A 17,239-nucleotide genomic window follows, 5' to 3' on the forward strand; every position below is an offset into this window, starting at 1 on the left:
TAAAAACAAAAATACAAAGCATTACATAATTTTTATTCATATAGTATCAATACCTATTTCTTGAAGTAGCAGAATTAATATTTACTAGAATAAATATTCACTGTAATATACTAAAAAAATTTAACAAATAAACAAGCCAAAATATATATTGTAAAATGATATGATGCATAAAAATACTTGAATATATTAGCAGTGCAGAAATATAATACAGTGGTATTGCTCATTATGCATAGGAGCATAACACTTGCTTTGGCATAGAGAATTAAATACCCTTGTACAGCAACACAATGATGAAATATTTTATTAAAGTTTAATTTAAAAATAAAGTATTAATACATATTAGTTTTGACTGATAGATATTTTAAAAATTTCTCTTAAAAGAATACTGCTATATTTAGTTTACAATTTTATACATATAATCTTTGCAGGTTAAAAATGTTAATATGAAATAGTCGATTTTCTCACTTAATAAATTTCAAGATTGTTATTACTTGTGTTTATAGATTTTTGTGACCACTGCTTATTTTTGTTAAAGCAAAATGCAATTTAATTTTTAAAAAATAATATACAACTGATCTTTGTAAAGAATATTTTCAACAGTCTCAGATATTAGCTTAATTATAAAGTAAATTAACAAATCAAATTGTCAGATTCATATAATAGCTAGAAAAAAACAAAAGATTTGAACAAAATTTAAAATAATTTTTCTTAACTGCAATAAATTTCCTTAAAATGATTAGTACAATGTCCTGTTTTCTCTTTTATTTCCTCATAAGAAAAGTTGAAGTTAAGATAGAATTAAATGTTTCATCTACCCAAAAGCTAATTTGTTTGTTTGGAGATAGGTAAATTTATTAAATTTCTCAACATCAAAAAAAAATTTACAATAGATAATGATGGAATTGCATTTTGAAATACAGCAATCTTTAGAATTAACATTCAATTGTGTAAACATAAAAATACTTGTTTCCCATCCCCCATTTGAAATTTCAATTAGAAGTTTGTGAAGTTTTACATAGATATATCCCTATAAATATATTTACTGAAAGTTTGCAGAAAAAAACAATTAATTATTCCACAAGTTAAATATAGTGAAATATAGGCATAAGTATTATTTTACTAATAATTAGTGTGGCAAATAAAAAAAAGAGAAACTTGCTAAAAATCTGCATTTTTTTCAATAAGAAGTAATAATTTTAAAAAGCTAATTTCATTTATATTCGTTGTTTTACAGAATGTACGTTTTTTTTTTTTTTTTTTTTTTTTTGCATAATTTTTTCAACATTAATATATGATAATTGGTGCCTTATATATTCAAAAGAAAGTTTTACTTTTACAGTTCTTTAATCCTTTGTACTGAAATGATGAATCAGACTTCTGCATCAAATTAATGAATTTGATATTTAAATCAGTAATTAATTTAAAATAGCAATAATTTTAATAAATATCACTTGAGCATGCTGAAGTCCTTTATCCACATGCTCTTTTCTGGAAGGAAATAATTACCCTAAACAAAAATATGGCATTTAATAAGAAGTTTCAAAAAATTCACATTTCAAAGAGTTAAAAAGAACCTTAAAGTCGTCAACGATGCAAGATGTTCTCATGCTACAATTATAAATGATCTGTTTTGCAAAATATGTTTACTAGGTAATTAGAATAAAAAGAAAGAAATGTGAACTTTGAAAATACAAATACAAAATACTTTGGCTGTAAATGGATAAGCTGGCTTACTGGATAAAAATTCTACATTCAAAAATGATTTCATATACTTCCCAAATAAAATAAAAAGTTACAAAGCATATTATTTGCCAATCTTAAAAATATATAAACAGGTTATTCAAATTTTTAACATTATAAATTTTGATTTATTTTTGAAATTCAACTGCTGAAAGAAATTATCAATTTCTGAGATAACTAATTTTATTTATCATAAAATATTATGAATTATGCAATATTTAAATAAATTTTTTTCAAACTAGTGAACAATTGCAACATAAATATGTTTTAAAAATACAAAAATTATTTCTCATTATTTAACATTAAAGCAAATAAATCTACAAATAAAACTAATTTCCAATGAAAATTTTCAAATATTTCTAACAGAAGAATACAATGAAAAATCACAGTAAAAAACTAACAGGAACAAAAATCACTGAAGTTAAAATACTCCATATATAAAAACTCAACAACTTTATTTACATAATTAAAAACATCTAGATAGATTTGCAGCTTAAAGATAGTATTATGAATTTTTCATAAAATTTATATATAGATTTTAAATTTACAAATATCAATAAAATTAATAATATTTTACCCCTTCACCTCAGAAAAAAAGCTTGATTATTTTATAAGTAATGAAATTCACCAAGCTTTTTTTCCTAGCAACTGCAAAAATGAAATTTATCATTAACATATAAAGTCAAGTAATTCACCATTCAAATGACATTTATTTAAATACATAAACTATATGAAAATAAAATGCAATATTTTTTATGCAAAAAGCTTTCTAAATGTATAATATATATTCAAAGATATTAGTTTCATCATTAGAATTAATTTGTTTCTATTCCCCCCCCCCCAAAGAATGTATCATTTCTGAAATGAATGTATGTATGCATGCACTTGTTTGGCACATATTTATTTACATATTTAGATTATAAAACAATAGTATCTCTTGTTTAAGCAGAACAAGCTTTGAATATTTAATACCAACTTCCTTTATTCTTGTTTTTATAATTGTCACTATTTTCTAGAAAAATTATTTATCTTGACTAAGATATAAATTTACAGCCAGCTGCTTAAATATTGTAAATAATGCCATTTACTAACACATATTCACAATTTCAGTTTTTGAAAGCTGCACAACTAATAAAGTATTTAATAAGTAACAAATAAAATATTTGAAATAAAAATACAGGTGAATTAGCTGGGATTTTAGATTTTTAAAAATGGTACAATTTTCTTGATTGTCCTGTTTTATAAGTTAAAAGAAATATTTTCAAAAAAAACAACCACTTTTAAAACAATATACCTCATGCACATCTTCAACATAAAAACACAGTTAACAAGAGAAAGCGGCAAAGCCAAACACTTCTTTATATATATATATATATGTACAATACACTAATTTAAAATAATTCATAAATAAAAATCACTAGAATATTCAAAATATTGCATATTTAAAAACTAATGCAATATTAATTCAATTACAATTTATACAGAAGGAAAACAAAAAGCATTTGATCAGTTTCAATATATTTTGGCAGTTTTGATAGCTCTATAAATTCGGAACTGCAGATAATAACTTACTCCAAATATATAAACACAAACCATACATCAGACAAAGGAATATGTATTCTCAACAGCTCTGGGAGGTTGTTGAGGTGGGTGATGACCCGCATGAGCATGCACATTCTCAAGTGACTGACTCCTTACACGTACCGATCCCGGTACAGTAACAATATCTCTCAATTCAGGTATACTTGGGACACGACCACTCCGACCACCTTCTCCACCTGATGGAGAAGCACGTGATCTTGCAGCAGCAGATTGAGTACTGTCTAAATTCACTACATATTCTGTCAAGGTCACATCGGATGCACCACCAGATTCAAGAGGTATGGGATGCTGAAGAAAATGTTCCAGCATGTCAAATATTGTTTGAAACCATAGATGTTGTACACGACACTGGCCTTCAGGGTTGATTGTCATGCGTAGATGCTGTTGAAAAATATTCAATTACAATTTATAATAGCACAGTTATTTTGTATTTATTCAGTACATACAAATACTGTTGAAATAGATATATATACACAAGTTGAAAGAAAAAAATAAAACTGCATAATCCAAACTGATAACTAACTGCATAACTAAATCCAAAAGATTCATTGGATTTCAGCAATTTAATTTTGGAATTACAATTATTATAATTACAATCTTAACTACAATATTCAAAATATTTAGAATTTTTAAATACAAGGGGGGAAAAAACATGACAAGGATTAGTATTTTTGTATCTTCCTCCCATGAAATTTTGAAAGCACACCACCACAATTTCAAATGTTCATTTTTCTATACAAATATAACTCCATACTGATGTTGACATTATCATTGACTGCTTTTTCAATATCAACATGATCGACATTATTCATGCTTAATAAAAGGATTTTGAACCCCATTCAAACTGCAGGCTATATGCCTTCACAGGCAGGCAGACCATGCTTAGATAAACGAGATATCATCATCAAATCTTTCGGCTCAGAAACCCCTACGAGATTATAACCTTGAGCCTATGATATCAACCATCACATGCACCACACCAAGAATCATTCAGACTTTCTCCTTCACTGATATCTTCACCAACATTTTAACATTTTTTTTTACATTTAAAATTATATAAAATATAAATTAATTAATTTAGAAATCAAACATAAAAGATTGAGTTGGTTCCATGGACAATAACTTAGTGATAATGTTCTTGAGTCTTCAACCTAGAAATTTTGAATTAGCAGATGAACGCATTTTAGTTATCATCGTACAAGCCATTTTTTTCTTTCATTTTTCCTAGAAAGCATTCATGACTTGTATGCTTAACTGTACCTACACTTTGACTACAATAGCGCATAGTTGTCTTTTCCAAAAAGTCTTTTGTCTTTTCAGTGTTTATTGAAACCACCATAGCCAATATACATGAAGTCATAAAGTTTCTCGCGATACATTTTTGTCCCCTTTCTGGAAAAATTGTTTTGTTCTTCCACTTAATCTTACCTTTTATCTCTGTTGCTGCATTTAGATAATTTGTGTTTTCACTTCTCTTATTTGTAGTTCATATTTATTATAATCTAGATCTATACAATCTTGTAAAAGACAGTTAAGCATGAAAGTCTGCTTATTCATAATCATAATGACCCTGTAAATCTTTATCCAATGCAAGTACATATAAATCCACTATTTTAATTTTTTCCTTTATTTCATTGGTAATCTAACTTTTCTCATCAAGTCTAATATCATCAATACTGATCTGGGGTCTAACACGATATTAACTCTTCCCAATTTTTTTCTTTGATAAATTCAATAGCATGGTCTATATTTGTCATTTTTCCGCCCAAAATTCTATTAAATTATTCACACGTTGAACCAATTTGTATTCATTCTCAACACTACCTCCTATTTTTGATCCATCCATATAAATGCAATTTTCTTTTTCCTATTAATATCAGAAAAATTTCCAAGGAAGAGGTTTTAATTTCCTATTGGGTAAACGATATGTTAGAAATCAAAATTTCCTATGTTATGATTATATTCATTTCATATATTTTCCTGAATATTCTTAGCAGCTTTTTTTTTTCCAGTTAAGTTTACTGAAAAGCATTCAGCCAAAATCTTAAATATCCCAGTTGAAACTGCCCTACGGGCCTTAAGAGAATTCCAAGAAGGCAAATCTTTAAATTTGCTCTAATTTTTTTGTTTCACTCATGTTTACTTTCAACATATTTCTGAGCCATATAGAATTTTTTTCTTTTTCCTCATTGCATAGTAAAATTTATAAAAATGAGAACAAATATTATAATATTAAAATATTTTCAAACATTTCTTATTTTCCAAAATTCTCTGGCAAGGACATAATAGCACATAAGGATATAATTACAGATAGAAATTTTATTTGAGTTCAAAAACAAATTTTGAGATCATAATAATCAAAATTTATATTTATTACCACTGCTCAATTTTATTTTGTAATACTATCTAAGGAACAAAAAATTTTCTATCATAAATATAGCAACACAATTCACCTTTGCACGGCCTTGAAAATTAAAAGTTAACACATATTCTCCTTTTCTTGTTTCACTTTGGCGAACAAGGAAAACACCATGCCAGAGAGGACCATCCCTTAAAACTAACTGTGCAGCATCGCTTCTGGACAGCATACCATGGAACCAGGGATATTCTCTTAAGGTGCTGTATATGTCTGGTCCAGAATCTGTAAAGTTGGGAAATAGGGGAATCAAGTCATTACAAAATCAAATAATTCTGAAATTTCATTTTGCTTTTTAATTCAGAATTCAAGAAAGTTATTTTATTATTTCACCTCATTTATTTCCATTATCATTCATAAGAATTAAATGAGTCTAATTTGAAACATGTAATAATCAAAATATTCATTAAATTGTTCCGAAAATAAAATACAAAAACATCTAAAAGACAGAGATAAGAATCAGTTATAGATAGATTAGAATATGAATGCAATTTAAAAACCCAGGTTTTAATCTTCATCATTGATGCATATAAAAGTTCTTTGTAGATAAAAATGAATTAATTCAAAAGCTATAGTATATTATATATATATATATATAAATTGTGTGTATGTATGTGAGTGGAAGGGGGGGGTACCAGAGTAAAATTGACAGTTTTTTAAAAAACTCTTTAAAACAATCAATTAAAAACTTCTTTAAAAAAATAACTTCAAAATGCAATACCCTAATCTTAGCCAATCCAGAAAGTTAATATTCAGACAACAGTTAAGCAACAAGCCAGAAAAAACCAACAGTGATTTAAAGACATGGACTTCAATAAAAAAAATTCCATGAAGAGATTTCATCTATAGATGATTATCAAATATGATTCATTTCCAAATATTTGGAAAACAAAGAAAGTTAATTGCTACTTCAATTTTAATTAAAATTTAACATATTTGTTCATAATTTGTAGGAACATATAAATTAAAATTATATTGATATTTCAAATTAAATTTGTAATTCTATACTGGCTCTTAAAAACAACTTGCAGTTTATTTGAATTGGGTACAACAAGAAAACAAATTTGCTTGAACAATTACTTTTTATTTTCAGAAGATGATATTTTTATTATGTTTTTGCACTAAAACCTGAAAATTATGCAAAGGAATGAAATTTTTAATCCAATTTCAGATCTTTCATGTGGCCTCTGGAGGGGGGGATCCATGAAGATATTTGAAATCACAGAAAACGTTAGTAACATTCCGATTATGTAAATTTAAAACAATATTTGCGAACCTACAAGAAAGACAATTTAGTCAACTTGAATTCCACGTTCATCTACTCTGCTGTGATGCACTGCTTTATATTTTTTTAAAAATACCATGGAATCAAATATTAATTGATAATTTTTAAATTAAACAGTAAATATTCACAATTTTTTAATAATAGAATACCTTGTTCATTAAGAACAGTAGATTCACTGGCAGAAGCAGGTGGCACAGGTGTTGAACCAGATGCAGCTACACCACGTGGTGGCAAATCAGGTGGAGGATCCGGACTAGCATCAGACGTTCCTTCCTCGTTCTCTGTAAAACAATAAATAAAAGATAGTTAATGTACATTTCTTGAATTCATTTTGAATAATTCAATGCATAGCATTAAAAATTTTCAAATGAAGGTGAAAAAATAAGATTATGCATTTTTGTATAAATTAGAAAAATCCCAAAAATGAAAGGATCTGAAAACAAATGCATAATCAGATTAAAGAACAGCTTAAGAATTTCAACTTATATTTATCTAGATTGGATTGGTTTTTATTTCAATTCAATAAAAATATTTATTTTGTTATAAAATAAGATTGTTATTAGAAAGTGAAAAGCCTTAAATTAACCTCAATAACTAACCTCATCAAATTTAAATAAATTCTTCACTTTTTGTCTTCTAACTATTTCCAATTAGTTTTCATATTAATTTCATTATAAAGAAATAAAAATAAAGGCAAGTAAAATCAGAAAATTGTTTTACATCAGATAAGATTTGAAGCGATAAGTGTTTCAAACCACTACCAAAAGTCTACAACAATTTTTGTTTCAAAATTATATTTAATTTTGATTGTTAGTTTGATCTAAACTTACAGCATTGTTAAATTGATGAAGCAGCTTGGCTCAAGAGCATACAGATTATGTAGAAATATTTTTCCCCCAAGAATATTTTTCTTGTTCAAGAAATTATAAATTTAAGCAATAAGCTGAGAACTTGAATTAACAAAACTGATTTGATACATGCAGGTAGAAACGTATTAGGCTCCATGAAGGTAATAAAAAGAAAAGTAGAATTTCAAACTGTACAATGGTATATAAAAAAAAAGGAAAGAATATAGAAAAAAAAACTAATGCCAAATGCAAATAATATCAGAAATAAAGTTTCAAGTACAGACAATATTTAGTAGAATTCATAACAATGCAATCAATTAATTACTCCCGGATTACTCATATGTAATTGAACTCTTGCTAAAAAGAACAGAACAATAAAATTTTAAAATACTATACACAGAATAAAACTGGATTTTGATACGTTTCAAATCTTTATTCGCAGAAAAATAAAAATAATATTATAATAAAATGGTAAAAAATTCAAGATTTAGCAAATATATATATATATATATATATATATATTGTTATTCATAAAATGCTCACAAAAATATAAAAAAAGTACTTCAATAGATTAATATTATTATATAAACTCAGCAAAAAATGAATACCCCCTTCTGCCATTTTTTAAATTTTTTTTAATTTTTATTTTTTAAATGTATTAATTTATTTTTTACTCCTTATTATTCTACATCTAACAAAAAAAAATCCACGAATTCAGTTTTCCTGATTACTACAACAAAACCTGAATTTCAATTTAAAATATGAACTTTAAAAATTATGTAAGCAGTTTCAAAACAATAAATATATATATAACTCAAGAGAGAACATAGTGCTCTCATCTACATTGTATATTTTTTTAAGATAGACTAATTAAGCAGGTTTAGTTGCTTTCCATAAATGAAATTTAGTTGAAAAGATTGTTGACCATTAACAAATCATCATTTAACCTTGCAGATAATATAGGCTCAATATGAAAATAAATTACTTACTTTTAGATGCAGCTCTGTCTCTTAACCTACTTAAACTATCAGATTGAGCTGTTGGTAATCTTGGTCGACTGTAAAGGGGGAAAAAAATGAACAAATAAGAAAAATATAAATAAAAAAAATATATGCAAAGACCAAATGCATTAAAAAAAAAAAAGAAGCTTAGCTACTTACGAGCCATCTGTATTCAGATCTCCTAGATGCCTCATGCAGTATTTTATAGTTGTAAGCCAAGATTTCATGTCATTGGAATCATGGGCTTCAATAACATATTCCATATGATTTTCGGTCTAAAATATAAATTTATATATTAAAAAATATTTACAAATTCTAAAGAAGATCATTAATATTTTAATTATTGTGTTACAAAGTGATAAAAGTTGTTAATTCTCTTCCTTAGTGGAAAACCAATTTAAATTTGTGATGATTTCAAGCAATTGTATTCTTTTACAGCATACAAAATACATTGGCCTTCAAGAATGCTTAAATATTTGGGTAAAAAAATAAACAGATTTTGGTAATTAGCACAGAACCTGCGTGATAGCTTGATTTGGTACTCTGAAATATTTTTTAAAAAAACTTTAAAAAGTCAAAGAACAGCAGGTAATCATTTTAATAAGCATACGAAACTTAAAAATATAATTGAACACAGCCATTTTTTTTAATCTATTGTTAAAATATCCTTAATTCGGATTAATATGCTTAATAACCTTAATTTGGATTACAAAAAGATAACATTATATAATATTTGCTGCATTTACAAAGAGAATATCTAAAAAAGATATGCATACAACAGCAGTTTAAAATTGATCTTAAAAAGCAGAATACTTTTATCAGCAATTTGAGATAATATTATAAAAGTCACAGTCTAAAAAAATAATTTATAATATTATTGATTATAAACAGAGAAATTATACAAAAAAAGTTTAAGTGCAAAATGTAATAAAGCTGCAAATCTTGAGGCAAGTTACCAACAGTTCTATACTTATTACTATGAATGAAAAAACAATTGTTTGAAACTGCTTATTGCTTTTGAGTTAAATAAAATTTGCCAAAAATTCTCAACATATTTAATTTAAACAAGTAGAAAGATAAACTTATTAAAAAGGTTAATTAAAATAATTGACAGGAAATTTTTAAGAGGAAATATCAATAATAATATTTTAACAAATAATATAAGAAGAATTTAAATCATTTATCTGGGAGTGGCGGTTGAAAAAGAAAATTGGTAATAAAGATTTGCAGATGCTACTCAAGCATGCAAATTCCATATAAAAAAAAAAAAAAATGTACCAATAATCTTCAGTTCATGCAAATATTAAAACATTTAGTATTTATGCAATGTATCAAATATAAAAATACAAGGAAAAATTACAATTACATATTTCCTTGGTTCTTTTTTATAAAATATATTAAGGCTCAATCTCTTCAAATCTTCACTATCTTAAGAAAATCAACGATTTATTTATCTTGAATTGTATGTTTTAGTTGGATATAAAAAATTTTTACATTACAATATTTTTTTAAAAAATTTGTAAGTGCTATCACAATTTATTTGTAACCGACAAAAACCGGATAGTTTTATATTTATTACTATTAAAGAGAGGAATATATAAGTATAATAGCAATATATAATAATAAGAATATTGTGGAATATAAAATATTCAGTTACAAGTATGTTTAATATTTAATGTTTAGTTTAATTCCTTTTTTAAGAAGTAATAAATGTCTTGCAAATAATTTAATTAAATAGCTAAGTACATAAGAAGTTAGCATAAAATACCAAAGCTTGGAGCTTAATTATTTGTAAAACATTTCTCGTGAACTTTAAGATACAAGATTGGTATATTTGATAACTTGTACATGAATAAGAGATATCACAAAGAAGAATGACATTTAATGGCAACATATATCCTTCTAATCTCAAAAGCAAATGAAATTTATAACTATACCAAATATTAAAATTTATAACTGTTTTATTTTTCTACAACCATTATCTTTATCCTTTTTCACACTTATATTGTTGGAATTGTAAATTACTAAAGTAGACCTTTAAATTATTAAAAAATAAATTTAATTAATAATGCAGTAATTTAAAAATAAAGTTACCTTTAAAACAAATGTATTTTCATGATCAGGCATCTCTAAAGCAGTAGTTTCTCGAGCTTCTGTAATAAGGAAACAAAAAAGGCCACTTCGAGGTTTAACTGACTGAAAATAAAAACATAGCTGTTATTAAAATAAATTTAACAAATAAAATGCAGATCAAAACTTAACAAATATATGATAATTACAGAATTGTATAATACAGATTTTAATTTGCAGGATTAATATTAGAATTAAAAATCATGATACAAATTAATGATAATCCATTAATATTAATCATGTTCAGATAACAAATGAAACAGGTAGTATTGTATCACTGAAAAATTCCAAGCGAGAAAATCATACATGTTCTTTTCTTCATTCAAGGTTCAATCAAGTTTTAACTTGAATTTGACTTACTTAATATCTATAATCATACTAATCTCAACTCAAATTTAAAGTAATTAAAAAATAATTAAATGTTCTTAGACATCTATATTCAAAAGTTCAATAATATATCATAAGCAAAAAAAAAAAAAAAAAAGTTTAATTTTATTCATAGAATAGATATAATATCAACCTCCTTTAAAAAAAATTCTACAAATGGGTTGTAAACATGCTGTGCTACTATGCCATCAGAATAACACTTCCCTCAATACGAATCCATAATATTGAATCATCATATTGTTCTCCTTTATCCAATTAAATATTTGATATATAGCTTTCTTGCTAGTAATGAACACTAAGATTAAGAACCCCTCCCACGACTGGTCCTAAATATTAAACAAAAAGGGAAAAACCTTTTTTATTCTTAAAAATATCTAAGTTGAGCATTTTAACCTTTATATCATTCAAAACCTTTTTATCATTGCATTCTGCCAAGTCATAAACTAAATATTACAAAATATAACTTGCAACATTCAGCTCCACTAGATAAGAATATTGAATATTCTTACATTATGACAAATATATAGTTTTTATGCACAAACTGCACAGGCAAGTACGCATTTAAATCTATTTCTCTCATTGCATAAAAAATATTTCTCAATATTCATGCAATAAATGTAATTTGAAAATTAATTTATAATTTTCGTAAATGAAATTCCCTTAAAAAAATGCGAATGACCTCTATATAGCTTTTACAACTAGCAGTGAAGCAAGAAATATGGCTGCAAACTGATTATCTGATTGACTTATATTTTAAACACAAAAATTAAACTTCAGTAAAAAATATGACCTACGAACTTTAGAATTTAGGACCAGCATATATCATTTGACTCATGAACAAATAGCCATTTCCAATATTTGGTAATGCCAGATACAGTAGATTTCACCATAATTAATTTTTTTAATTCAATCCTGAATACAAGTGCATTAAAGAGAAAAATTTCGTACCAATAACAAAATAGCTCAAGATAGCATTTAAATGAACATCTCTTAAATCGTTTTTCAATGCAATTTTCTCCTACGTAATTATTTTAGATGATTAAACATAGTTCTTCACTCATGCCATACTTTGTAAAAAAAAAATCAGAAAAAATTCCAACTTCGAGCATACACACATTTTACAAAAATTTTCAATAAGATTATTCAACAAATTAGACACAAATGACAATGTTCTCAAGATAATCAAAATCTATAATGTCAAACATCTTATTAAAAAAAAAAAAAAAAAACCTTGAAGACTAATCAGCAACTAGCTTCTAGAACCCAATGCTATGCCATACAAATACGATTTCAAAGTAGGGGAGATCTGAAGATATTTACTAATCCAATGTTAAAATAAACAAAATATATTAAAATTGCCTTCTTTATTTATGTTTTTTTACCTGCTATTAAAATATAACTAAAATTCATGCAATAAAATATTAAGAAGAATACAGCATTTCCAAATAACTGTATCTGCAGTGATATTTTCTCACCAACAATTATAATGTATAAAAGTGAAGAATTTTCAATTCATTAAACTACTCTCAACCATACATTAGAAAACTCTGATAATTAAGATAGTTACCATTACACATTTTTTTTAAATTTCAAATTGGCAAAAGATTATTTTTATGCAATAATATTTTTGAAGGCCATTATGAAAAAATACTGCCCTCAATTTTTGATTAGTTAAAATAATATTAAAAAAATACTAAGTACATACATCTTTTAAAGTTTATATCGAATTTGGCAGCTCTAAATCAAATAGTCTGGCCTGTATAATGCCAAAAGATAATTACACATTCTCCTTTATTATTAATAAAAATAGGCTATGTAACTTTACAAAGGAAACAAACCTTTTTCTATCTACTGCTCTCACTCTTACTTGACTGATAATTTAGTATAACACTAAATAGCTATAAATCAGCCATTTAAAAGTCAATAAGTTTTTAATCAACATAAAATAAATGTGAAAAAGCAATATTTATTTTCAAGATCTATTATAACACTCTGTATTAGTGTAGAATATGCCAGAGAACAAACCTCCATCTTATCTATTTATCTACAGTGGCTCCCAAAATTAGTATATACTATACTCTTTCTTCTTTAGTTTTATTCTTTTTGATCTTAACATTTCTATTTATGGCTAACATTTATAAGAACGACAAAATATACATTAACAAAAGTATTAGACTTAAACACAAAATGGAGGAATCAATAATATTTTTATTACAGTAATTTTTATGTCAAAGTTACAAATTTCAAAGTCGCAAAATTGAGTATACATCTAACAAAATCTTTCAACAAAAAGACAAAGATAAATTAATATTTTGTTTCATATCCTTTTGCATTTAGAACAACTTGTAAATGGTGTGGCATTGAGTTGACAAGAGTTTGAGTTGTTTTGCTGGATATTTTCGACCATTCTTCTTGTAATACTCTTTTTAAGTGTTCCTGGCCCTTAATATCATGTTTTTGAACTGATTTTCCTAATTGTGCCCACACATTTTCAATCACATTGAGATCTGGAGATTGAGGAGGGGAGTGAAATTGCATTTTACAATTATATAACAACCATAACTTAACTATTTTAGCTGAATGTTTCGGGTCATCGTCTTGTTCGGTTTTGTTTTGGCTATGCGACCATTATAATTTGCTTTTCGGATTACTCTTCGAATTGTTTCTGCAGAAACACACTTTCCAATTATTCTTGAAGTAGATGTAGCAATTTTTGTAGCACTCACCTTAGGATTGTTTGTTACCTCTCGAAATAATTCTTCTCTTGGTCATGGCACCGAGGATTTATTTTCTTTCTCTTCCAGGTTTATTAGCAATTTATCCATACATTTTATACTTCTCAATAATTTTTTTAACGCACCCGTAACTGCATTGAATTTCCCTTGCAATTTCTTGTAGAGATTTACCATCTTCAGACAATCGAATAAGCTTCCGAATTTCAACATTTGTTTCATTTCTGGAGCTCATTATGATAACCAAAAACGTTTGTTTGTGCTTGGAAATCAATGATTGCCAATTAAAGTAACAAAACTATTTTACTTATTCATTTGAAAATAAATAATGGTAGTCAAGTCTCATATTTTATAAGGTGTATACTCAATTTTGTGACTTTGGAATTTGTAACTTAGATATAAAAATTACTGCAATAAAAATATTAATGATTAAATATTATTAATTTGTTTTTTAGCCTAATACTTTTGTTAATGTATATTTTGTCGTTTTTATAAATATTAGCCATAAATAAGAATGTTAAGATCAAAAAGAATAAAATTAAAGAAGAAAGAATATAGTGTATAATCAATTTTGGGAGCCACTGTATATTAGTTTTTTTCATTGACACAGTTACAATATATCTTGTATCATCTATTAACATCCAGTATGACAAGTTGTGTCAACACAAAATTCCAAACTCTATTATTGAAAATCGCTGCTAGGATTATTGTTTTTTGATAGAATGTCTGTGTTTATTTGTACTTTGGTAATATACAATACTTTAACAGGTACACATCTTGATTCAACTGTATAAAAATGTATTATAACAAATGTTCATAACAGCGACTTTAAACGAGAGTTCCAAGTAGCAAATTGACTACTCATCAAAAGTTTTTTTAAAAATAAAATTAGATATGTAAAGTGCAAAAAAGAATAGCTTATAAACATAAACCAGTTAATTTGATTCATTTAATTAACCAGTTTTGATCAGTTTTTTTTTTTTTTTATCAAACATTTGTAGCCCGAACAATAATTCCAATGCGATCAACATTATGGCATCATTTCTTTCAGACTACAAAATACTATCTAAGGTGTGGAAGGACTCATGACCCAAATGGTCCTCCACTGTAATAAAACATTACTATTCACTTTGAAATAACACAATATTAGATACAAACACTGACATGCAATAAACATTTCCCTTGATAAAAATTAAAACAGCATTCAAATATTGTAATAAAATATAAATACATAATAATTTCTAATAAATATACTGCTGACAAATATGCTGCCATATACAAATATACTGCTGCATATTTATTCAATGAAAATCGAATTATGAATAACATTTTCAATGCGGTATTTACTATACAAAAAGAAGATAAACATATTTAATGATATAAGATTAAAAAAATCTTAAAGTCTTGAATGATAAGATACATTTATGTCACAAACTTACCTTTGGTGGTGAATAGAATTCTAACATGTAACCTCCTGTAGTTTTAACTAATACAAGTCTACATTTTTCCCACTTTTGTCGACCATCTAGATAATCACCTGTCAAATAGCTAACCATTCCCTCCCTTATACATTCCACAATAATTTTTGTTAACTTCGTTTTCTCGTGTTTGTCACCACGGGCACGCCTGTCATGGTAAGACAGTTCGACTTCGTCCGAATGCTGTTTATGAAATAGACCCTTGCCGCGTTTCAAACCTTTAAATGACAAACGTCTAAAGAAAGCTCTGGGATGAGACTTGGGAGATTCGCCTTCAGGGTCCGACAGATCACTATAATCTTCATGATTTGTCGCCGTCGCTGAATTACGAATATTTTCTTGGGAAGTTTCTTGATTTTTAGGTCTAGTTCTGTTTACATCGGAACCACCACCACTAGCGATGTCTTGAGCACTGTGACCATTGGAGGAGATGGAGCTTTCTCCCACCTTTTTTTTCACTTCTAATTCAAAGTACTCTAAGAAAAAGTCAATAAACTTTTTACTGATTTCTTGATTACTCACTACTTTACCTAAATTAGGATGGTCATTGATAAACAAACGGTAACTTTGAGCGAAATCCACAGCAGCGACACGGGCATTTTTCTCACAAAATTCTGGCCACAAGGCTTTTTCGTCGGTTTCTCCATTCGTTGTAGCGACGGCTGCCATTGTTTCACTAAGTGGACGTTTGTAATAACGTTTTTATTCACATAAGTAATCCATCAAACACTCTACAACTAAGTTGCGATAGATACATTTAAATGCCATCACACCGTGACACATTGAGCAGCCATAGTTACATTAAGCACTGCGACTGCGCACAATGATCAACGTAAGTGGGGGTGCGTGCTCGCTGCGTATTTCGATGAAATAAACAAAAGAAAGAACAACACTTTTATTTATCTTCTATTTTAGGATACAAGATTTCAGTCGTGCGTTTTCAAAAAGTACATAAAAAGAATGAAAAAATTATGGACGAAATTTTAATTACATTTTTATATCATGATTTTTAATAATGAAACTTAATAAAGGAAATGAAAAAAAATAATTACTTCTATGATTTGTTGATTTCTTTAATTTGAATTTATTTAATTGCAGAAATGTTTCTCCGTTCTAACTTGAAGAATAAAACTAAAAAATTCTAAATTTCAGTAGTTAAAAAAATTTTTTTAGTAATTTCAAAGCTTTTATTCGACATGAATCCTAAATCATAAGATATCTTTCTTGGTTTAAAAAATCCGAAAGAGAATAATATCAATATAATTATATGAATTGATTTCAAACGCCCACTACTTCCTCCATCATTACATCACATCGCGTGCTACCAATCAGGGAGCAGAATAGTGCAGCTTTAAAACGCGGAATGTTCTATGTTTACTTTCTGATTTCGTCTGCTGTATTTTATACCTTTGAGTCAGAATTCGGAAAAGCTGCGTTTTAACTGTATTACAAAAACTTATTTTTATTGCTGTACAAAAATAATTTGTTACCTAATTTTGATGCTAGTAATTTATTGTTTTAAGAAACAATGCATCCATGTATATTTCTAATGAAACATTTCTGCTTTGTTTGTATAAAGTTTCGATATTATTTTTCATATTTTTATTTTATTCACAAATG

General features: G+C 26.7%; 1 protein-coding gene across 1 annotated transcript; it reads right to left on the minus strand.

Moving 5' to 3' along the window:
• Nucleotides 1-12: 12 nt before the first annotated feature.
• Nucleotides 13-16,459, minus strand: LOC129969063 (SH2B adapter protein 1-like). The gene is made up of 7 exons (XM_056083471.1): nt 15,581-16,459; nt 10,987-11,088; nt 9,052-9,167; nt 8,881-8,948; nt 7,193-7,324; nt 5,796-5,983; nt 13-3,723 (listed from the first exon to the last, which is right to left on the minus strand). The coding sequence occupies exons 1-7, from the start codon at nt 16,286-16,288 to the stop codon at nt 3,340-3,342; spliced, it is 1,698 nt and encodes a 565-aa protein (XP_055939446.1). The 5' UTR covers nt 16,289-16,459; the 3' UTR covers nt 13-3,339.
• Between the last annotated feature and the right edge of the window lie 780 nt (nt 16,460-17,239).

Source organism: Argiope bruennichi, chromosome 5 (genome assembly GCF_947563725.1).
Source record: "Argiope bruennichi chromosome 5, qqArgBrue1.1, whole genome shotgun sequence".
Taxonomy (NCBI): domain Eukaryota; kingdom Metazoa; phylum Arthropoda; class Arachnida; order Araneae; family Araneidae; genus Argiope; species Argiope bruennichi.